This window comes from Bufo gargarizans, chromosome 8, assembly GCF_014858855.1.
Source record: "Bufo gargarizans isolate SCDJY-AF-19 chromosome 8, ASM1485885v1, whole genome shotgun sequence".
NCBI lineage: Eukaryota > Metazoa > Chordata > Amphibia > Anura > Bufonidae > Bufo > Bufo gargarizans.
In genome coordinates this window covers 137,679,768-137,704,498 of record NC_058087.1, presented here as the reverse complement: position 1 = coordinate 137,704,498, position 24,731 = coordinate 137,679,768, and the positions used below count along the sequence as shown (strand labels likewise).

At 46.8% G+C, this 24,731-nt stretch overlaps 1 protein-coding gene across 1 annotated transcript in view; it reads right to left on the bottom strand.

Annotated features, from left to right (window-relative positions):
- Positions 1-24,731, bottom strand: part of DAGLB (diacylglycerol lipase beta) — a 40,876-nt gene that overhangs the window by 8,030 nt on the left and 8,115 nt on the right. Inside the window, exons 4-14 of the mRNA XM_044303599.1 lie at positions 15,108-15,369; positions 12,951-13,076; positions 12,708-12,835; positions 12,261-12,387; positions 12,094-12,177; positions 10,292-10,369; positions 9,738-9,818; positions 9,507-9,634; positions 2,057-2,125; positions 1,909-1,981; positions 1,186-1,436 (exon numbers count right to left, since the gene is read on the bottom strand). Of these exons, the coding sequence (XP_044159534.1) occupies positions 1,186-1,436; positions 1,909-1,981; positions 2,057-2,125; positions 9,507-9,634; positions 9,738-9,818; positions 10,292-10,369; positions 12,094-12,177; positions 12,261-12,387; positions 12,708-12,835; positions 12,951-13,076; positions 15,108-15,369 (1,407 nt within the window). The remainder of the gene's footprint in view (positions 1-1,185; positions 1,437-1,908; positions 1,982-2,056; positions 2,126-9,506; positions 9,635-9,737; positions 9,819-10,291; positions 10,370-12,093; positions 12,178-12,260; positions 12,388-12,707; positions 12,836-12,950; positions 13,077-15,107; positions 15,370-24,731) is intronic.

The following is a 24,731-nucleotide window of genomic DNA, read 5'->3' as shown; positions in this document are numbered from 1 at the left end:
GATACCGGAGCTGCAGGTCGAGCCCGGATCCACTTGTCTTCTTTGGGGGGCAATGGAGGCAGCCAGGCAGCGTCCAAGGACGGCAGCGGGCATTCCACGGGGGACCAGGAAGGCGCCATGCCGACCTGTGTCCCCATCTAGAATAATATAAACAATTTTTGAAGGCTGAAAGGGGCTTTGAACTCAGAAAGCCTGGACATGGGGCAACAGCAGCAGTACCACTGAGCTACCAGCTTGCCTGGCACAAAACGGAGTAGAGTGATGAGGAGCTGCACGGCCATGAGCAAACAGAGTCTCCGGTGTAAGGAGAGTCAGAGCGGCATGCCGAGGCTCCGCCTCCCCTAACGCGTCATTATGGCGCGAAAAAAGCGCGCGAAAATAAGCGCGCGCACGAAAAATAAGCGCGCGCGCGAAAATATGCGCGAGCGCGAAAATATGCGCGAAAATAAGCGCACCACGTGGAGGAGCGGCCTGCCGGCGGGCGCTGAGGGAGCGCAGCAGCCAAGGCCCGACGAGAGAAGCGCTGAAGCCCACAGTTTAAGGGGAAGAGATGCCAGTACTCCAGTGCCAAAATGAAGAAAGTGCCCCATCAGGATCCTTCTTCAAGCTCACCCAGGCAGCCACAGACAAATAGACACAGAGGGAGGGGGAGGGATTGTGCAACACTTATCTGCTCAGCATGCTCCCTCGATGTCCAGACCAGCAGGGATGCGCCTCTTCAGACTTCTGACTCCAATCCAGGAGAACAGTGCTCTGGAGGAGGGTAGGCAGCAGGCGTCCCAGCAGCTGGTGGGATGCCGGAGCTAACAGGTCGAGCCCGGATCCACTTATCTTCTTGGGGGGAAATGGAGGCAGCCAGGCAACGTCCCAAAGACGGCGGCGGGCACTCCACGGGGGACCAGGAAGGCGCCATGCCGACCTGTGTCCCCATCTAGAATAAAAATAACAAAAAGGAGTAGAATCAGAGAGTGTCAACCTCCTTCACCAGACACTAAGCAAAGACTGAGTTCCTCCTGGTGGAGTCTGGGGGTATAGCCCGAGGAGGAGGAGCTCTTTCATTTGCATAGTGTCCCTCCTACTAATACCTCTAAGCTATACCCATGGTCTGTGTCCCCCAATGGAAAAAAGCACGAGAAAGAGCCCTTACCCTTACAGAATTCCACACAATGAATGGGAGGTACTTACCATCCTGATCTGCTGTCTTCTGTAATATGGATGATCTTCCCTGGTAGATACAGACGAGGATATCGAGGAGAATCGGCGGGGGAGCCCTCTGTTAGTGTGCTGTATGAGGAGGATTTCTGAATCAGTAGAGCCTGCTCAGCCAACAGCGGCTGTGTCAGAGATGCCATGTTTCGGCCATCCAGTTCTGTCGGGAAGTCATCTGGACTGCCACCGAATATTTCGTACCAACATCCGTGCAGCAGGATCCGGTACTGAGGAGAGTCAGGGAGAAGATATAAAACATTAACAGATCTAAATAAGCACCTCCTTTAAAGTGGCACCTAATGATCTGGCATTCCAGGACACCTATGGTTGGCATCTAGGGAGACCCTAAGGGTCCATTCAGATGACCGTAAGGGGTCAGTGGGCTGCAAACAATGGGTCCACAAAATACAGGCACCGGCTGTGTGCACTCCGTTGATTTGAATGGGTCCACGATCCGCAAGTAACGGAAACAGATAGGATATGTCCTATCTTTTGAGGAACGGAGGCACGGATCGGAAGCTCTTCCGTGGGCTTTCGGGTCCATGCCTCCGCACCGCAAAAGATAGGACATGTCCTATCTTTTGCTGTATCTTGCAGATGGTTGACCCATTCAAGTCAATGGGTCCACATCTGAAAACGGAGCGGCACAGAGCACTTACGTTCATCTGAATGGACCCTTAGGGTCATAGATTCACATACCTTGGGTCGGTTACAGTTCACCACCATCCTTAGTATTCGGTTCTTTAGATCTTCCATGTTTGGTAAACTCAGTCTGTAAAAGGGAAGATAAAATGTCTCATTTGCGGTCATGAAATTTTATATCACCTGTATTCCAAGCAGTCCTCACCTTGGCACAAGATCCTTCCCGACTATTATCGAGATGATAAAATTCTTTGAATAATCAGCAAGAGCTTTGCTAGGAAAAGAAGAAAGAAAAAAAAAGAAGGTTAAACCCGCCACTAACTAGGCCACATTCTGCACAAGGTAATGGATGACAACACTGAAGTATCAGAAAATGGTTTCCCATTAGCTTAGATAAGAATACTGTATCAGGCCAGCACTGCATTATCGTTCATGGCCACCACCACCCAGTGTACGGAGCTGATTTGGTGCACAGCAGCGCGGTCAAACAGCTGATCGGTGGGGGTGCCAGGAGTCAGACCCCCACTGGACGCAAGACAACTGTTCCCTTCAGGTCAGAACAAGGAGGAGGTAAGGACAAAGGGATTTGGGGAGGGAGGGATAACTAGAGCAGTGTTTCCCAACCAGTGTGCCTCCAGCTGTTGCAAAACTACAACTCCCAGCATGCCCGCACAGCCAAAGGCTGTCCAGGCATGCTGGGAGTTGTAGTTTTGCAACAGCTGGAGGCACACTGGTTGGGAAACACTGGACTAGAGATCACTAATATATCCAACACATTCATTGATAACATGGCCTATGTGCTTGGTAAGTGGCAAGGAGGCCGCTGTGCTCACCCAAGTGCTACGGCCTGCTCAAACAGCTGATCGTTGGTGTCGGGCCCCCAACTGAGGATAGGTTATTAGTAAGAAATACCTGGAACACAACTCTAAAGGGAAGACCTATTGTTTAAACGTTTTTATATTAAACTTTTTCTTTTGGTATTTAATATTTTTTTTTTTCATGTCACTATCCTTAAAAAATGTATATAATCCTGCAATATTCAGACTGGTCACTAATTAGTTTTATTTTTAATCAGATCTTATTTATTTGCGTTTCACATATAACATAGCATTACACACAGACCATACTTTTGTATGTATAGGTACCCGTCTTTTACAGAACAAAAGTATCATTTACAACAATCGTGTACGGTTATTCTTTAAACAATAAGTATTACCCTATAACCCCCTCCCTCTCTCCGTGTGGCCATACTTCTCCACCAAGAGAATGGTACTCCAACATAGACATCACCTGATATCACTTTAGATATTTCACCAACTTGTATGTTCCAAATGTCATTCCATATATGCGTCAATCTCTGGGACAACATACCAGGACCAGCCAACCACACCCTCCACGGTTTTTTTGGAATTTCTTTATAGTGCCCCTTCTAATATGAATACCACTTTCCATGGATATCATACAATTAGCCATTATCCACTCCGGCTCAGTTGGAAGGGTTGGTTGTATCCAATGTTTAGCTATAGATTTGTTTGCGGTGTATAATAACTTAGCAATAGCTTGTTTGTGATCTGTGGAAACTGGCAGATCTTCTACGTATCCAAGGTACCCGACAAGAGGAACCCTCGGTACCACAACTTCATAGCTTTCTTCTATTTGTTTATACACCGCACTCCAAAAAAGCTCCAGTTCCGTACAAGACCAGAACATGTGGATCAGGTCTGCTTCCGGGGCAGCACACCTTGGGCATTTAGAGTCCGCTCGCAGACCCGTCTTATATACACGATGTCTTAGAAACAATTGTGAGCGTCTACGTGCCACACTCATAGATATCGTGGGTACTGCCCCCAAAACATCCCTCCATCTTTCTTCCGACATAGATCCAGTAGTACAGGCCAGACTATCTCGCACTATCACTGCCATGGAATTCACAGTTAATGGGTTTCCTCGTTCTGGACTCGGCGTGCCTTAACTACGGATAAGTACGGATAAAACACTGATAATTGAAACTCTGTTTGCAGTTGCTGAAAGGATTTGGAGGTTCCCCTCTAAACAGAGTTGCGATATCCTAGTGACCCCCAGCCCTTTCCCAGCTATCAAATCCTTCCAGCTTGTAAATCTCCCCCAACTGTGGATTCCTCCAAATAGGGGTATATTTCGTACATCCAATTACCCCCAGTACTTCTCGTACCTTCCACCATACTTTATGCATAAAGAGTAAAGTAGGTAGTCCAGGAGAGCATAACCTAAATCTATGTGCCTCTAATGCCCCTATTCGAGATTTTTCAGATACCAGGGATTGTACAATTAGTCTTCTGGAATCCAAGGCATTGTCCCCATCCTCTATCCCTCATCCCTGCATACGCTGTAATTGTGCAGAAAGGAAACCTACCCACGGATTAGGCAAGGCTATTCCTCCCTCTGTTTTAGGCAGCTGCAACTTAGACAATGCTATTCTGGAGCTCTTTTTCCATACTAAATCTCGGAATATATCATCCATCCTACGGAGTAGATACCTTGGGAGCCATACTGGTGCATTATGCAGGACATATAGCTGTTGTGCCATTAAGATCATTTTGGCTGAGTTGGCACGTCCCAACCGAGAGAGGTATTTTCATCCATGTGTTTACCTTCTCCTTTCATTTTCAACAGTGGATATATATTAGAAACACTATAGTCCTGTATATTACACGTAATCCATATGCCTAGGTATTTAAAGGTATCTACACACGGAATCAGAACATTCGTTACCCATCTCTTATCCTCTTGGGGGGACATCAACATTAATGCCGATTTGGTCCAATTGATGGTCAACCCTGAATATTTTCCAAACTGATCTATGATCTCCATTACCCTACCTACTGAAGTAGTCCCATCGTCTAAAAATAGAAGTGTCATCTGCGTATAATGCCAGTTTTCTCTCCGCCCCTGGATATTTAAAGCCCCCCGTACCAAAAATACTCAATGCAATCCAACTCTGTGGGGCAAAAATTTTGCACCCAACAAACTGATGTAAGAATAAGAAAAGATTGTATCCACAAACCGTACATCTTTTTGGTAGAGCAGGTTGTGGTCATTAACATACTAAACCAGGCCCGCCACATATAGGAATCCACCCCACAATCACTCATTAATGAAGGTAATATAAAAACAGCCCGATATTGAACATACATTTTGCCCTTTTTCAACCAAAATGTAACTGAGGTAGCTCTCAGGACCCTGAGCTAGTAGAGGGGCACCTGAACCCCTGCAGAGGACATTAGGGGAACATTTCGCATTATCAACTATTGCATTCCCTGTAATCAACCCCCTGCACATAGACTAGACATTTATGACGTATATAGTCACCAGTCCCTTTCAGATCAATCTGGAACTGCTTGACGCATCTGTTTTTCATGGACGTCCAGCCATCGCAGCGCATCTTTAGGCGATTCTAAGAAGGTAGTAGATCCAAGAGCCCCGACCCAGAGTTTGGCTGGTTATATTATGGAGTTCGGGACTTACAACTGACGCAGCCTTCTTTTGACATCAATAAATGACGCCTGTCTCTTCTGGACCTCTACCGAATAGTCCGGAAATAACGACACCTCGACTCCGTTGATCTCCTGATCCGATCTCTCTATAGCTTTACGAAGAACTGCATCTCGATCCTTGTAATGCAGGACTTTGATTAATACTGGTCTGGGCGGTCGGCCTGGTGGGAACTCTATGCGCCCTTTCCACCGCAAACAGCTTAGGCTGCTTTCACACTAGCGTTCGGGTGTCCGCTCGTGAGCTCCGTTTGAAGGGGCTCACGAGCGGACCCGAACGCAGCCGTCCAGCCCTGATGCAGTCTGAATGGAGCGGATCCGCTCAGACTGCATCAGTCTGGCGGCGTTCAGCCTCCGCTCCGCTCGCCTCCGCACGGACAGGCGGACAGCTGAACGCTGCTTGCAGCGTTCGGGTGTCCGCCTGGCCGTGCGGAGGCGTGCGGATCCGTCCAGACTTACAATGTAAGTCAATGGGGACGGATCCGTTTGAAGATGCCACAATATGGCTCAATCTTCAAGCGGATCCGTCCCCCATTGACTTTACATTGAAAGTCTGGACGGATCCGTCCGAGGCTATTTTCACACTTAGCTTTTTTTTGCTAATATAATGCAGACGGATCCGTTCTGAACGGAGCCTCCGTCTGCATTATTACGATCGGATCCGTTCAGAACGGATCCGATCGAACGCTAGTGTGAAAGTAGCCTTAGATAATATATTTCAGTCCCAAAGGTTTGACTGAGCCATGTTTCTAAGTATACATCTGGATTGTTACCCTCTACTTTTTCAGGAACTCCAACCAAGCGTATATATATTTGCGTCTCAGCCTATTTTCGTGATCGTCAGTTTTGGAAAATAAGGCTGTTCTCTCTTGAGCATGCTTCTGCGCTGAGGCTTGTAATGGCGGGTGATTATCTTCCAGACTGCTTACTCTTCCACGTTCCGCCACTTTCTGTAAATCATGCCTGATAACGGAGACATCTTCTTTTATTCCCCCCAGCTTGGTGTTTAAAATAAGTAAAGCCGCATTGCATTGCTTGACTGCAGTAAAGACATCTGATATAGTGGGAGATTTTACAGACATTTCGTCATCAGCACCTTCTAGCGCCTCCATCTCGCCATTTATACGGTTGGCTGTTGCAGGATTTTCTTCCTCTCCCTCACTTTCATCAGTTGGGTTATCATCTCTGCCCGGCTCTTCTGGGTCTGATATTGCTGCAGACTGTTCTGGAGCAGATGGATTGCGGGCAAATTGCTCCTCCCCGTCGGCCCCCTGCACTCCCGCTACGGCGCCATCTTGGATATCAGGCTCACCGTTTCCTTCTCCCTGCTTGCTGCGTCCCTTGGCCATCTCCAGACTCCCCCATATAGCTTCTGTGGCTATAGTAGACCTTTCTGTCGTCTTTCAGGGCTCTCTGCGGGCTGACAGGATCTTTAACAGGTTGTCTTCAGGATTATGGAGGCGGGAGCTCTTCACAGCGACTCTACTTACATCGCTCGCCGGCTATTCCCCCCCTGATCACTAATTCTAATGATCTGTCATGATTTCCTGTTCTGTACAGGTAACTTTTTAGTAGCCATTACCATTATGGCCACCGGCTGAATTACAATGACAAGTAACACCTCTGTATAGATAACACCATTCACAATAGGTGATATCACAGCTTTTCTACTCCCTCCTGTCCTCTGCACACGTCACAGAGCATGCCCAGAAAACTCTCCCATAGAAGTCAATGGGGCCTCCTCCTGTCCACTGCATTTATGGACTGCGTGGCTGCTCTCAAAGAACCGGAAGTCTTGGCCTAGTGGCCAGTGTGAAAACACTGCAGGATTTTCATTTAAATATAGCGATATGAAAAAAAAAAAAAAAAAAAAAAAAAAAAAAAGTTCATTTAAACAATAGTTAATTGACTGAAGACACATTCCTTTAAAATATTTACATTGTTTAAGACAGGATGTAAATAATTTTGGCCAGCAGGTGGCAGTATAAGGAAGGACATGAGAGCTGGGGAAAGAAGACTGCAGCCTGGGGTAGGCAAATATATTATACGAGAGAAGGGGGTCTAAATATGGGGCAATAGGCAGCACAGTTTATGTGGCTGGCCCAATTCTGGGTGGTGGGATGTGGTTATGAGGGCAGGTATCAATTGCTGTACGACGTGCTGTGCCTGTGACTTGAGGAAGTTGTAGAAAGACCCTCAAAAGGAATGCCCCCAACGTTCTGCAGGTTTGCATTCAACTGTTTCTTTTTTGCCTATGTACTACAATGGGGAGTGATCGCTCAAGCAAGAGCAATGGCTATACAAGGGACACTGCACGTAATGTGCGGCACTCAGTAGTCAAGGGCCACAGCAGAGGTGCCCATCATTGCTATAGGCCCAAAATATCAAAATAAAATCCTGACCCCACTGTGGTCTGATTTAGAAGCCGCAATAAGAGTTCTTTAACAAAAATAAAAATGATGGGGGTCATTTACTATACAGAAATATGCCTGAATTAGGTGTATTACAGGCACAGATGGCGGCACAACGGTTAGTCTGCGACTTCACCTCACTCATGCCAGGTCTAAAATTGTGGGTGTGACGTGGGTAAGGAAGAGGACGAGTCGGCAGGCCCGTCTCATTCACCATTTTCTATGCTTGTTTTAGACGTAGAAAATGGTCTAAATTTAAAAGGGATTCTGTCACCTCGTTTTAGGTTATAGAGATAAGGACATGCACGGCTAGATCGCCGCTAGCATGTCCGCAATATACCGGTCCTATAGGGTTGTGTGCTTTTATTGTATGTAAAAAATGATTTTAGAGATATGTAAATGAGCCTTGTAAGGTGCCCAAGGGGCTGTACGAACCTTCCTGGTGCCCAGCCGTGCCCGTCTGTGAAGGAGCCCAGCACCGCCTGCGTCCTCCGAATCTCCTCCTTTCTTCACAGTTAGATTGCCGTAATCTGCGCATCGCGAGATTACAGCAATCTAACTGTGAAGAAAGGAGGAGATTCAGAGGACACAGGCGATGCTGGGCTCCTTCACAGGAGGGGTGGCTGGGCACCAGGAAGGTTAGTATAGCCCCTTGGGCACCTCACAAGGCTCATTTACATATCTCTAAAATCATTTTTTAAACAAAATAAAAAAGGACACAGCCCTATAGGACCGGTATATTGCGGACATGCTAGCGGCGATCTAGCCGTGCATGTCCGCATCTCTATAACCTAAAACGAGGTGACAGAATCCCTTTAAGACAGTAGGGAAGCTTTCTTACATTTAGAACTGGTGCTGGATGCGCCGAAGTCATGGAGAGGCCGGCGTCTCTTCATAACTTTGGCAGATCCACCACCAGCACAGGGCCTTTATTAAGATCGGCATCTAAAACGCCAGTCTTAATAAATGTGCCCCTATGACCTTGTGACACCTTTCTTCCACACCAACATAAGGCCTCATGCAAACAACCATAGGTATTTTGTGGTCCGCAAACCGATACTGTCCTTGTGCCATTCACTTTTTTTTTTTTTTTTTGAGGACCCATTGACTTCAGTTTGCAGAATGGACATACAGATGCAGACAGCACACGGATGTCATCTATGTGCTGTCCACATCCATGTGTCTGGTTCTGCGAATTGACAAGTTGCAATGGGGTCATGAATTTACCGTAAATGGGAACTTGTCACCAGGCATTAGGCTCCCAAACTGCCCACCACTTATTATCCAGGACGGTGACATCTTCACAGTGATGGTCTGGTATATTTTTGAACAATGTGTCATCAATCAGGAAAAGAAGTATGAATGCTGTATTTCAATGCCTATAAAGAGTCATGGCGTGGGAGATGCCATTTGGAAGAGTCCTGCAGGTTGGAGGCTTGACCGACATCCTGCAGGTTGGGTACGCTATGACACGCCACCTCCTGCACATTCGACACATACACAGTGGAGCTAGGTGCACTGGGCTTGGCGGAGTGCTGCTGAAGGTGGCTCGTGGGGTTCCTTCCCCATGGAACAGAGCATTCGAACTTCTTTTCTGGACTCATGCCAGATCACTCAAACTATACATTATCTTGAAGCCGTCATCCTCCTGGAGATGAGGTTGGTGGCAGTTTGGAGGCCTCAATCCTGAGGACAGGTTCCCTGGCTTTCTCACCTGAAAAGGCCCCCTGGTGGTGAAAATGCATAGCACTTCAGAGTAGGAAAAGAACTTCGAAGTTGCACTGCCAACACAGCAGCTGCTCCAGCCCCCAAGCTATGTCCTACAATGACAAGCTTGTATTCCTGGCAAGAAAACAAAATGAAAAATAGTCAGAAAGTATAATGCAGCGTCACAGATAAAAATAAAAAAATAAAAATTAAGTTACGTCTATAGACAATGACTTACCGGTGCAACTGTGAATGCTTGATTCAATATGCCATCATTTATAAGCCTTCTGTAGATGTAACTAGCAGCCTGACTTATGCCCTAAAAAAAATATGAATTTTACAGATGATCTTCCATAAACGTCATTCAAAGCCTAAACGTGTCACCAAGAGGCAAAGGTGAACCTGCAAACAGCGCCCTCGATCTGAGCTTCCTTGACTTCGAAGGGTAAAACTTTTGATTAAACGATATACATTGTGCGATGTGAATTAATGTGGGAGGTTTACCAAATACCCTACGTAAAATCACATAATACAGCGCTACTGTACTTCATGGCTCAAAATATATGTTTCTAGGAAGAATTGCCACCATTGTGGAGATTTTCCAGCACATCTGTAAATCTACACACACAAGGGACAGAAGGCACCCGAGTGATTCTAGGAAGAGGACCATACGGCTTGATCATTGCTCCATCATCAGTTTGGGCCATAAAACCGGGCAGTGCAAGTCCAGCCATAGAGCCCAAGCCTTTTCTAGTAGGTTATGGATCAACAATGAATGAATGGGTTCTTCACCTTATGTGAAAAGCTATCTCCTTCCACGCAATCGGTGTGCAGATTCTCGCAGTCCGCTGACAGGTCGGTCAGAACATCCTACAAAGAGCAGAAGTCGGGGTCAGTAAAAAATAGTAATGGGGGGCTTCCATATTCCACTAACTAGATATAGTAATCGCTTCACTGCTGAGGGTCTGATCTCTGGGATCCACGCTAATCAGTAGTGTAGCGAGTGGGGGGCTGCAGTACTAGGCACGGCCACACATAAGCCGCTGCCCGTTGATATCAATGAGTATCATGTAATCCACAATTCATGATGGTGCTTTGCGAGTCTTGGGGGGGGGGGGGGGATTCTGGGGTCCCAGCAAAGAGCACCATGTGATCATTTTAGGGTACTTTCACACTTGCGGCAGGACGGATCCGACAGGCTGTTCACCATGTCGGATCCGTCCTGCGGCTATTTCGCCGTGCTGCCGCTCCATCCCCATTGACTATAATGGGGACGGGGGCGGAGCTCCGGCGCAGCACGGCGAAAGCCGCCGGACTAAAAAGCCTGACATGCAGTAATTTTAGTCCGACGGCCTTTCGCCGTGCTGCGCCGGAGCTCCGCCCCCGTCCCCATTATAGTCAATGGGGACGGAGCGGCGGTCCGGCGGCATTGGCGAAATAGCCGCAGGACGGATCCGACATGGTGAACAGCCTGTCAGATCCGTCCTGCCGCAAGTGTGAAAGTAGCCTTACTTTCTGTGCGGATGATCTGTGATTGTACAATGTGAACAACCTCCTAAGGCTACTTTCACACTTGCGGCAGAGGAATCCGGCAAAACGTATGCCACCTGATTGTATTTTAAGACTGATCAGGATCCTGATCCGTCTTAAAAATCCATTGCAAGAACGGATCCGTCTGTCCGTTTGTCATACGGACAAACGGATCCTTTTTTCAATTTTTTTTTCACATTTTAAAGCGGGCTGCACATGCGCAGACCGGAAGGACGGATCCGGCATTCCGGTATTTTGAATGCCGGATCCGGCACTAATACATTCCTAGGGCAAGTCTTCAGTTTTTTTGGCCGGAGATAAAACCGTAGCATGCTGCGGTATTATCTCCGTCCTGATCAGTCAAAACGACTGAAATGAAGACATCCTGATGCATCCTGAACGGATTACTCTCCATTCAGAATGCATGGGGATAAAACAGATCAGTCCTTTTCCGGTATAGAGCCCCTGTGACGGAACTTTATGCCGGAAAAAAACCCCACAAGTGTGAAAGAGATCAGCCTATGGTGATTTTTTTTATTTATTTTTTTAAAACATCTACACTATAGAGAAAAAACATAATAGCATAAGGTAACACAATAGAAAACTAGAGAGGCAAATACATGCACTTAAAGGGGTTGTTCAAGATTTTACCAGTGATGGCCTATACTCAAGACAAGCCATCACTATCTGATTGGCAGCACCCCGCACCCCCACCGATCAGCTGTTCTGCAGGAGATCTGGTACAGGAAATTGGCGATAGAACTGCCCCGCTACATCCCGTTCAGTGGACATAGCTGGATGCTAGGGGCAATGCTGCAGTAACCAGCACCGTTGGCTACACAGCCTTGTTCTTCTGGCGCCTGAACAGCCGATTGTGGGGATACTGGGTGCTGGACCCCTGCAAATCAGAAAGGGATGGCCTCTCCTGAGGATAAGCCATTGCTTGTAAATTCCTGGAAACCCCTTTAAGACTCAGAGCCAAAGGATCCAGAATATCCAGATAGGTATAGATAACCTATACCCACGTATCCAACAAAAAAAAATGTTCCTCAATCATCAGTTACCTCAAGGGACAGTGTTCCTCTTACAGCTACCAAGATGGCTTCTGTTTTGTGATCGAGGGCAACAAAAAATGGGATTTCATAGATCTACAACACAAAATGAGAACTGATTAGAGAAGCCGTGGAAATACATATTACTCGCTGCGGGGGCATGATGGTCAGTGCCTCACCCGGTTATGAAAGGAGATGTGGATGAAGTCCCGATACTGTAGTCCTGTTGTTTGCAGAATAGAGCCAAAATGGCAATTGAGGTGATCACCGCCCACGATATCACTCTGGGCCCTCCGGTTCTGGCAACTAGAAAAGAAAACGGATCAGATCTATGTAGTCTTATTGTGGGGTTGGAAGGCCCACCATGTTGCAGATGGACAAGCTGTTAATCACGAAAGGTAAGTGGGGAAGCAGGACTCCTCAGCTTTTTCGAGGAGTCCTGGCAGCATTTACACAGTCCAGTTACATGTGTGTAATGGATGAAATAATTGAAAATGAAATAACCCCCCGCCCCATATTATGCTGCCTCATTTCTGATTAGATGTGAATGGTTCACGTCAAAATACACAAAGAATGACTCTCATCATCCTAAAAGCAAAGCAACATAGATGACACAAGACGCTCACCATTCTCCGCACAATTTGCAAAGTCCGGTGAAGGGGTTGCTGTACACATAGAGGGGCCACCCGTAGGCAGCGGCTGCAAACTGTATGTAGTGAGCCGCCTTCGCCAACTCCACATCCAGATTATCTCTCTAAAACAAAAAGAGAAGGTAGCGTTATGGGGAGAACAGCTAATCTTCCGAAGGGGGTGTCCTTCTAAAAGGAATTGTCCCAGGCGGATAACTCATTAACCATGACCAGGACTACCTCAGATTGTGGGGATGGCGAGTGGGACAACACTTCATCCGGATCCCGGCTGAGTTCCACTTTGTCCTGTTCCTGATGAAGGAGAGTCAGTCCTGCCGCTATATCACTGGGAACCAGGTCTGTGTCCTGAAACAAGAAGACCAGACCAAAGTAGAGCTGAAGACCAAGTTCTGGAGTTCTCAACACATAGACTAAAGGAACACTCTGGGTAAACCTGTGTTACACGTAGAGCGGGGGCAGAGGGCGGCAGTGCATGACATGGTTCAGGTCAGGGTGTTCCTTTAAAAGTGGTTAAAGTAATGTAAAACTATGAAAATCAGACATCATATAGTCCATGGCAATCTATTTCTAACAAAGCTAGAACCAGCCGTGTACCTCACATGGACCCAGAGATCCATGGTGCAATTGTTGGTGCATGTGCAGTCATTGGTGCAATTGTTGGTGCTAGATTTATTTCAAGCTGGGAGTTCAGGGGGCATGTCCGGTCTGTTGCAGCTGAAGAATGGAACCAAGCACGCGTGTCAACCTCAGTGAGCATTTGGGGGTGCTCTCTCTCCTTGGGGAGAAAGCACCTTAAATCGGTGTGAGGAGTCTTATAGGCCATACATGCTCCACTGGAATTCTGGAAAGAAGATATACAAATGAGCTCCTAACAAGCTCTGCCTCTAACACCACCAGATGTAAGGCAGCTTTCCTATAAGTCAATGTTCAACCATTTAAATAGGCCTTGGGGCATGACTCGGATATTAAATAAGCCAGCATCTCATCTGCAGACAGCTGTTTCGGGGTGACTGTCCCTCATCGGTGCAGAGCAGAGAGTACTGGCTTAACTAGGTGAGAAGCCTAGGGCAGTATTTGGGGGATACTACCTCTCCTTAGTTGGCGTGATGAGACTTCGTTAATATCTGAGTCATGCCCCAAGGCCTAAGTCTCCTCACGCCGACTAAGGAGAGATAGTACCCCCAAATCCTGCCCTAGGCTTCTCACCCAGTTAAGCCAGTACTCTCTGCTCTGCACCGATGAGGGACAGTCACCCTGAAACAGCTGTCTGCAGATGAGATGCTGGCTTATTTAATATCCAAGTCATCTGTCAAGTCCTATTTAAAGGGCTGAATATTGACTTATAGGACAGCTGCCTTACATCTGGTGGCATCAGAGGGAGAGGTTGTTAAGAGCTCATTTGCTTCCCTTTCAACCTCAGTGAGCTGGACAGAGGATTTAGAAAAAGGGGCAAACACCAGGTGGCGCTATACGGATAGATTTTAGTGAATAGCCGAGTGGCTACACTACATTTTTTATTCCATGCAATTACAAATATTCAGATCCAGGTGCTGGTGTGAAAAATGTAGATTATTTATCGTGGGACAAAACCTTTAAACATTTAGCCATGGAGACACCACATTAGAGTCAGTAGAGATTTGAAGATTAATTTTCACCCCCACTCTGGTGGTCCATACTGGTCCTGTAGTAAGCTTACATGTCCAACAAGTGACTGCTGAGGCCAAGTGGTTGGCAGCAGTGAATGATGTACTTGAGGTCATCACTGCAGGACGACTGGCGCATGAGATGGACTGAAGGGAGAGTACAGACCATTTCTTTTTTTTGTGACCTAAGCGAGATTTCACTAAAGTACAGACAACCCCTTTAAACACCCCAGCATGGTTGGCAGCTAGAAGTAAAGGCAAGAACCACAGAATATCCAATCTTAAAGGGGCATGCCAATGTTACAAGATTGCTACTTAACAAGGGTATTTTCATCTCAAAGTGATGGCATATTGCCAGAATACACCACCGCTTTATGATCAGTAGGGATTTGACGTGTGGGACCCCCACTGACCCCGAGAATAAAAAGGCCAAAGCATTGCGGCCCCTTTAGCATTTCCCTGGACCGCAGTGCTCCTGGACACCCGCCGTGCTGGTCAATACTTCATTTTCTGGTCCGGTGACAGTCCCAGAGGTCAGAACCCTCACCCATCATAAAGTGATGGCACATCCTAGTGACATACTATTACTCTATGTGACAGGAATACCTATTTAAATGTAATATATTTCTTAAATTTGCATATACTTGGCTTTCGTCATCGTGTACTAGCCTTGAGTTACACCAGAAAGCATTGCGTGACGGTACAACAACCATATTTGCAGAGAATGGCTTACGGCAAAGTAGCTGCTGAATAGCTGTGCGATGCTGGAGAAAGCCACCCTGTTGTCATTGTCATTGCCTATGCAGCAGCAGAACAGGCGGATGCGGGTCTCCCACACCCTAGTAGCCGTCTTCTTCAGGTTGTACATCAGCTGCTCGGACTGGCTGCTCTGCAGGTTGTGATCTTCATCTCTCACATAATATAAAGCTTTCTTGCGTCCCAGTGGATCAAACACGATGAAGACGGCTATAGTGGTGAACAGCATGATGATCCAACTGGAATACATGGAGGGACAGCAGGTGACAACCAGCTTCAGGTACACATATTAGGCATTCCCACTACTCCTCAAACAAAAATATTCAGAAAATAACCTCATATAAGAATGCACATACAATGCATCCGGAAAGTTTTTAGTTACACATTTTTAAAATTTTGTTATTTTGCAGCCTTCTGCTAAAATAAACAAAAAAATAAGTTTTCTCCATCAATCTTCACTCAATACCCAATAATGAGAAAGTGAAAACAGAATTCTAGAAGTTTATTAAAAAGGAAAAACAAAAATTTGGGATGTACATAAGTATTTAGACCCTTTGCTATGACACTTGACATTTAGCTCTGGGGGCCTCATTTCTCTTACCCCAAGTTCACACCTGAGCGTTTTAAAGCGCGTTTTTATGCCCGTTTTTTGCAATAGTAAACGCGTGTTTGACTGCAGTGTTGTCCAATGAGTCTATGGCCAAAACGCGTGACAAATGCCCCAAAAAAAGCTCAAGAACTTGTTTATGCGTCGGGAGCGTTTTACAGCGCGTTCAAACGCACTGTAAAAAGCTCAACACGTGGAAACCAATGCTTCCCTATGGCCCTGGTTCACACTTGAGCGTTTTACAGCGCGTTTGAACGCGCTGTAAAACGCCCGACGCATAAACAAGTTCTTGAGCTTTTTTTGGGGCATTTGTCACGCGTTTTGGCCATAGACTCATTGGACAACACTGCAGTCAAACACGCGTTTACTATTGCAAAAAACGGGCATAAAAACGCGCGACAAATACGCGCGTAAAACGCGTGTCTCAGAAACGCTCAGGTGTGAACCCAGGGTTAAACATCTTAGGAGATGTTTCTACACCTTGATTGGAGTCACTTGTGGTAAATTAAGTTGATTGGACAGGATTTGGAAAGACACAGCCCCGTCTATATAAGGCCTCTTTCACACTTGCGTTGTCCGGATCCAGCGTGTACTCCATTTGCCGGAAGTGCCCGCCGGATCCGTAACACCGCAAGTGAACTGAAAGAATTTGAAGACGGATCCGTCTTCAAAATGCGTTCAGTGTTACTATGGCAGCCAGGACGCTATTAAAGTCCTGGTTGCCATAGTAGGAGCGGGGAGCGGGGGAGCAGTATACTTACCGTCCGTGCGGCTCCCGGGGCGCTCCAGAATGACGTCAGAGCGCCCCATGCGCATGGATGACGTGCCAAGCGATCACGTCATTCAATGCGCGTGGGGCGCCCTGACGTTACTCTGAAGCGCCCCGGGAGCCGCACGGACGGTAAGTATACTGCTCCCCCGCTCCCCACTACACTATACCATGGCAAACAGGACTTTAGCCATGGTAACCATTCAGAAAAAGCTAAACGTCGGATCCGGTAATGCGCCGAAACGACGTTTAGCTTAAGACCGGATCCGGATTAATGCCTTTCAATGGGCATTAATTCCGGATCCGGCCTTGCGGCAAGTGTTCAGGATTTTTGGCCAGTGCAAAAAGCGCAGCATGCTGTGGTATTTTCTCAGTCCAAAAAACGTTCCGGTCCGGAACTGAAGACATCCTGATGCATCCTTAACGGATTTCTCTCCATTCAGAATGCATGGGGATAATCCTGATCAGGATTCTTCTGGCATAGAGCCCCGGCGACGGAACTCTATGCCAGAAAAGAACAAGGCAAGTGTGAAAGAGCCCTAAGGTCTCACAGCTGACAATACATATTAGAGCAATAACCAAGAAGATAGAACTGCCTGAAGAGCACAGAGATGGAATTGTGTGGAGGGACAGATCTGGAGAAGGGGACAAAAAAAATTCTGCTGCACTGGTTCCCAAGAGCACAGTGGCCTCCATAATTCTTATGGACAACGTTTGGAACAACCAGGACTCTGGGTGAGAAGGTTCTTGGTAAAAGAGAGATGATGAAGAACTCAATGGCCACTCTGGCTGACCTCCAAAGACTTTGTGCAGATCGGAGAAACCTCCAGAAGGTCAACCATTACTGCAGCACTCCACCAATCTGGGCTTTATGGCAGAGGGGACAGAAAGAAGCCTCTCCTCAGTAAAAGACTCTTTAAAGGATCACCTGGAGTTTGCAAAAAAAGCACCTAAAGGCTGTGAAAAACAATATTCTTTGGTCTGATGAAACCAAGATTTTTTTTGTCCTCAATTCTAAGCATCATGTCTGGAGGAAACCAGTAGGGATCGACCGATTATCGGATTTACCGATATTATCGGCCGATATTCATGATTTTGAACACTATCGGTATCGGCATCTATTTTGCCGATATTCCGATAGTGTATGGGAACACAGATCGCGCTGCTGACAGCGCTCTCCGTGTTCCCCTTAGCAGCACAGGGGAGAAGGAGCAGTGTCTCCTCCCCCTGTGCTGCTGCTGCCGCTGCCGCCAATGAGAGGACAGGGGACAGGAGGAGGGGAGGAGCTATGGCCACTGCTCCACCAATGAAGATTAATCTATCATTCATTCATATACAGGAGGCGGGAGCTGCAGGATCACATAGCCGGCTCCCGACCTCTATGAGCTGTAGCTGCGATCTGCGGTAGTTAACTCCTCAGGTGCCGCGGATCACAGCTACTGCTCATAGAGGTCGGGAGCCGGCAATGTGATCCTGCAGCTCCCGCCTCCTGTATATGAAATTAAGCTTCATTGGTGGCGCAGTGCGCCCCCCCAAGCCCCCCAGTATTAAGCATTGGTGGCGCAGTGCGCCCCCCTCCCCCCCAGTATTAAGCAGTGGTGGCGCATAGGGCCCCCACCCCAGTCGCAGTGCGCCCCTCCACAGGATCCCCTCTCCCTTGCTCCTCCGATCAGAGCCCCAACAGTGTAATGCTGGGGCTCCGATCGGTTACCATGGCAGCCAGGACGCTATTGAAGCCCTGGCTGCCATGATAAGCTCCATGCTGCTGTGTGCACAGAGCACACAGCAGCAGGGACAGTGTGAGCTCCTATTCACCCTGATGGAGATCTATCAGGGTGAATAGGACAAGGGTTCTAGTCCCTAAGGGGGCTAAAAGTTAGTTAAAAAAAAAAAAAAAGTTATAATAAAAACACCAAAATATAAATGAAAAAGAAAGATTTACAAAAAAAAAAAATACACATTAACAATAAACATTAATTTTCAGCAGATTTGTGGGAATTTTAATTTTTTTTTCAAAAATGAAAATTCCCAGAATATCGGTATAAATTATCGGCTATCGGCCTGAAAGTTCACAAATTATCGGTATCGGTATCGGCCCTAAAAAATCTATATCGGTCGATCCCTAGAAACCAGGCACCACTCAGTACCTGCTCAATACCATCCCTAGAGTAAAACATGGTGGTGGCAGCATCATGCTGTGGGGATATTTTTCAGCGGCTGGGACACGGAGACTGGTCAGAGTTGAGGGAAAGCTGAATGGAGCAAAGTACAGTAACGGAAATATTCTTAATGAAAACCTTATCCAGAGTGCCCTGGAGCTTACACTAGGCCGAAGGTTCAACTTCCACGATGACAATGACCCTAAGCGCACAGCCAGGACAACACAGGACTGGCTTAGGGCCAAGTTTGAAAGGCCTTGAGTGGCCCAGACAGAGCAATAACTTGAACCCAAGTAGACTTTAAAATGGCTGTCCACCAATGGTTCCCAACCAACCTGAAAGCGCTTGAGAGGATCTGCAGAGAAAAATGTTAGAAAATCTCCAAATCCAGGTGTTGAAACCTTGTGGCATCATCCCCAAGAAAACTGGAGGCTGCAATTACTGCCAAAGAAGGCTGCAATCACTGCCAAAGGTGCTTCAAAGGGCTCTTGCACACGACCGTATATAAATATTGGGACATCGACACAATTCTAAAATTTTTTGCTCTTTACACCACCACAATGGATTTGAAATTAAACAAACAAAGATGTGCTTTACCTGCAGACTGTCAGCTTTAATTTGATGGTATTTACATCCAAATCAGGTGAACGGTGTAGGAATTACAACAGTTTGCATATGTGCCTCCCACTTGTTAAGGAACCAAAAGTAATGGGACAATTGGCTTCTTAGCTGTTCCATGGCCAGGTGTGTGTTATTCCCTCATTATCCCAATTGCAATGAGCCGATAAAAGGTCCAGAGTTCATTTCCAGTCTGCTATCTGCATTTGGAATCTGTTGCTGTCAACTCTCAAGGTGGGATCCAAAGAGCTGTCACTATCAGTGAAGCAAGCCATCATTAGGCTGAGAAAACAAACCCATCAGAGAGATAGCAAAAACATTAGGCGTGGCCAAAACAACTGTTTGGAACATTCTTAAAAAGAAGGAACGCATCGGTGAGCTTAGCAACACCAAAAGACCCAGAAGACCACGGAAAACAACTGCGGTGGATGACCGAAGAATTCTTTCCCTGGTGAAGAAAACACCCTTCACAACAGTTGGCCAGATCAAGAACACTCTCCAGGAGGTAGGTGTCTGTGTGTCAAAGTTAACAATCAAGAGAAGACTTCACCAGTGTGAATACAGAGGGTTTACCACAAGATGTAAACCATTGGTGAGCCTCAAAAACAGGAAGGCCAGATTAGAGTTTGCCAAACAACATCTAAAAAAGCCTTCAAAGTTCTGGAACATCCTATGGACAGATGAGACCAAGATCAACATGGTGGTGGTAGTGTCATGGCGTGGGCATGTATGGCTGCCAATGGAACTGGTTCTCTTGTATTTATTGATGATGTGACTGCTGACAAAAGCAGCAGGATGAATTCTGAAGTGTTTTGGGCAATATTATCTGCTCATATTCAACCAAATGCTTCAGAACTCATTGGCGGAACTTCACAGTGCAGATGGACAATGACCCAAAGCATACTGCAAAAGCAACCAAAGAGTTTTTTAAGGAAAAGAAGTGGAATGTTATGCAATGGCCAAGTCAATCACCTGACCTGAATCCGATTGAGCTGCATTTCACTTGCTGAAGACAAAACTGAAGGGAAAATGCCCCAAGAACAAGCAGGAACTGAAGACAGTTGCAGTAGAGGCCTGGCAGAGCATCATCAGGGATGAAACCCAGCGTCTGGTGATGTCTATGCGTTCCAGACTTCAGGCTGTAATTGACTGCAAAGGATTTGCAACCAAGTATTAAAAAGTGAAAGGGTGATTTATGATTATTATTCTGTCCCATTACTTTTGGTTCCTTAACAAGTGGGAGGCACATATGCAAACTCCAAATATAATCGTATACAGCGGCTCACCCTCCTTCTTCCCAAGGACCCGGTGCTCACTCCACGGATTCACCCAAATCCGGTTAAAAAAAAATGCAAAGAAATACAGTAACTGGAGAGCACTCAAATACCAGAGAACATCCAAGGCAGGATATCAGTAATCCCAATTTATTACTTAAAATGGTGACCTAAAAAGCTAAAACCCTACACACATAAATCTAAAAACATACACATATATCAAATGACATACTGCTGAAAAAATAACATAGTGCTGAAAAAATGGCCGCACAATCAAATGTCCACACAATCTAATATTGGACAAAATCCGTATAGGGCTGCAATGTCAGCAAACACTTTAGGTCAGGTCTATGACCGCATATATACGCCCGATGTAGCGTGCAGATCGAATCCGCATAGGGCTGCAATATCAGCACGCCGTTTAGGTCAAGTCTATGACTGCATATATTCACCCGATGTGGCGTGCAGATCGAATATAAATGTATAAGCCCCATGGGGCAGAGTACATTACCCCTCCTGCGTCCCCGTGATCCTGCTCCAGCCACTTGGACTCAGGTCTTAGACGCGGCGTCCCGCGTGATGCACGCAGCTATTGGAAGACTGGCGAGTGCGTTGGGTCCTAGAGTCCGGACCGTATGCTTGTAGCCGCACTGGAAATCTTTCACTGGGGGTCCGAGGGGTGCGGTGTCTTTTGATAATGGCACCTCAGGATTCCATTGAAAAGTCCTTTGCTGTCATGAACCAAACCGGACGCGTTTCGGGGATCAAGCCCCTTCCTCAGACGAAGGCACGCCAAAACGCGCGTTGGGGTAGCGCCATCCTGGTTGACATAGCACACGGTTCTTTCTAGGCGAGTCTCTGCTCTTCTATCATCTGCACGGCATTTTGACTCAGGTGTTTTCACCACACCTGGTCTCTACTGTGGTTTGTTGTTTATTTTCCATACTGCACTTGCCTTACAAACCCTGTCTTATTGCCGTGCAGTTCTGCTGGTTGACTACTGGATAGCATCAACATCTTGATTATGTATGTTACATATCACTTACAGATCACAGGCTAGCCCAGGCCTCGAACTGACAAGTCACACAAAGATATATTATATATTACTTTCCCTTTAAAGGGGTTGTCCGGGTTCAGAGCCGAACCCGGACATACCCCCATTCAGTGCTCCAGACAAAAAAAAATACCTAGTAGCCATTGGCTCCTGAACTGAAAAAAATTAGGAGCCAAATCAAATTTTTAGTCGCCAAATCGAAACCGAATAAAAATTTTGTTATCGTGACAACGCTACGCCGATCAGATCGGCGTAGGGTTGTTTTGATACCAAAATTTTGATTCGCTTTCGTCACCATAAAAAAGTATTGTGATACTCAATACCGCGAAAAAAAAAAAAAAAAAAAAAGCTGCGTGCATTTTGCATTTTATGAAACATTTGGCCCATAATAGAACAGTCCTATCCTAGTTTTTGGGGTGACAAGGTGACAAAAAAATGGCGAATGCTCACTGCATAGGAGATATCTTTTTTAATAATTTAATAGTTTGGACAGCGCTGTGTAATATGTTTATTTATTTATTGTTTATATATATTTTATATGTAAAATTGGGGGGGATTTAAACTTAATATTTTAGGGTACTTTCACACTAGCGTTTTTCTTTTCCGCCATAGCGTTCTGTCCTAGGGGCTCTATACCAGAAAAGAACTGATCAGGCATATCCCCAAGCATTCTGAAGGGAGAGCAATCCGTTCAGGATGCATCAGGATGTCTTCAGTTCAGTCATTTTGACGGATCAGGCAAAAGATAAAACCGCAGCATGCTACGGTTTTATATCCGGCGAAAAAAAACTGAAGATTTGCCTGAATGCCGGATCCAGCATTTTTCCCCATAGGAATGTATTAGCGCCGGATCCTGCATTCAAAATACCGGAATGCACCCGCACTAAATCCGGACCCATTCACTTCTATGGGGCTGTGCACATGAGCGGTGATTTTCACACATCACTTGTGCGTTGCGTGAAAATCGCAGCATGCTCTATATTGTGCGTTTTTCACGCAATGCAGGCCCCATAGAAGTTAATGGGCCTGCGTAAAAATTGCAAGCAAGTGCGGATGAGGTGCGAGTTTCACGCACGGTTGCTAGGATGAAAGTCTATTCACTGTATTATTTTCCCTTATAACATGGTTATAAGGGAAAATAACAGCATTCTTTAATACAGAATGCTTAGTAGAAGGTCAATATAATAAACATTGCTGGCGCAGTGCCCCCCCAACACCCCAGTATAATAAACATTGGTGGCGCAGTGCGCCCCCCCCCCAATATAATAAACATTGGTGGCGCAGTGCGCCCCCCCCCAAATATAATAAACATTGGTGGCGCAGTGCGCCCCCCCCAATATAATAAACATTGGTGGCGCAGTGCGCCCCCCCCCAATATAATAAACATTGGTGGCGCAGTGCGCCCCCCCCCAATATAATAAACATTGGTGGCGCACTGCCCCCCCCAATATAATAAACATTGGTGGCGCAGTGCGCCCCCCCCAATATAATAAACATTGGTGGTGCAGTGCGCCCCCCCCCCCAATATAATAAACATTGGTGGCGCAGTGCGCCCCCCCCCCAATATAATAAACATTGGTGGCGCAGTGCGCCCCCCCCCCCCCAATATAATAAACATTGGTGGCGCAGTGCGCCCCCCCCCCCCCAATATAATAAACATTGGTGGCGCAGTGCGCCCCCCCCCAATATAATAAACATTGGCGGCGCAGTGCGCCCCCCTCCAATATAATAAACATTGGTGGCGCAGTGGGCAGTGCTAATGAGGGTTAAAATATAAAAAATAAAATTAAACTCACCTCCTCCAATTGATCGGCTCCTGTTCTTTCTTCAGGACCTGTCAAAGGACCTGTGGTGACATCACTGTGCTCATCACATGACACATCACATGATCCATCACCATGGTAATGGACCATGTGATGAGCTCAGTGACGTCACCACAGGTCCTGAAGAAAGAACAGGCAGAGACAGAGACTGGCAGCTATGCGATCAACTGGAGGAGGTGAGTTAATTTTTTTATTATTTTTTTAACCCTCATTGGCACTTCTGAACCACCAATGTTTCTTATACTGGGGGGGGGGGGGGGGGGGGGGGTGCGCACTGTGCCACCAATGTTTCTTATACAAATACAGGAGGCGGGTGCCGGAATCAAATAGCTGGCACCCGACCTCTATGACAGGGAGCTGCGATCAGCGGCAGTTAACCCCTCAGGTACCACACCTGAAGGGTTAACTCAACTGCAGCTGATCGCAGCTCCCTGTCATAGAGGTTGGGTGCCGGCTATTTGATTCCAGCACCCGCCTCCCCCTCCTCCTCCCGTCTCTCTCCTTATTGGGGGCGGAAGCAGCACAGGGGGGAGGGAGAGACTCCTTCTCCACTGCGCTGCTGAGAATTCTAGAGTCTGACTCACGGTTCTTTTAACTCAAAGAATCGAATGAGTCACTAACTAAGTCGGATCTTTAGATTCTTTTAACCTGAGACTCATTCAATTCTTTCTTAGACTCCGTGTACTTGTGTCAGTGACTTAGAGCTGCTAGTGCTTGCATTGCCTCAGCTCTGATTGGTTGGTGGGCGGGGAGGGGAGGGGCAGCTTCTTTGTACCTGATGAAGGGGAGTGATTCCCCAAAACGCGTTGTATCGCTGCAATAAAAGATTTTTTTTCCTGAGCCTGGCGACTGGTCGATGGTAATTTGCGCCGTGGGACGCATTTGTTTTTTCCTAGCCGTTTTAAAGGCTAGGGCAGCACTAAAGCCCTCCCATTAGTGCCAGTGACATCACTGGGCTTACTGCTAGGCAGAAGCCTCTGTTTAGCTTTACCCATGGAGAGCCCAGTATGTCACTGGATATCCCCCAAAAAAAAGCCTTTGTCCTGCGCGATTCAGTGCAGGGCAACGGATAGCATCGGAGCATATATGCTACGATGCTTATGTCAGAGGAGCTGTCTGGGTAAAAAACAGGGATATGTCTGAACCCGACAACCCCTTTAATATTAAAACAGATCTATACATGATGGCACCTGCATGTGAGCCAAACCACCCAAAGAGGGGCACCCCGAATTTTTTTGTTGTCAAAGGTCTAAAAGTAATACGTCTCCAAAACAGGGCAACCCTGGGGGATGATTGG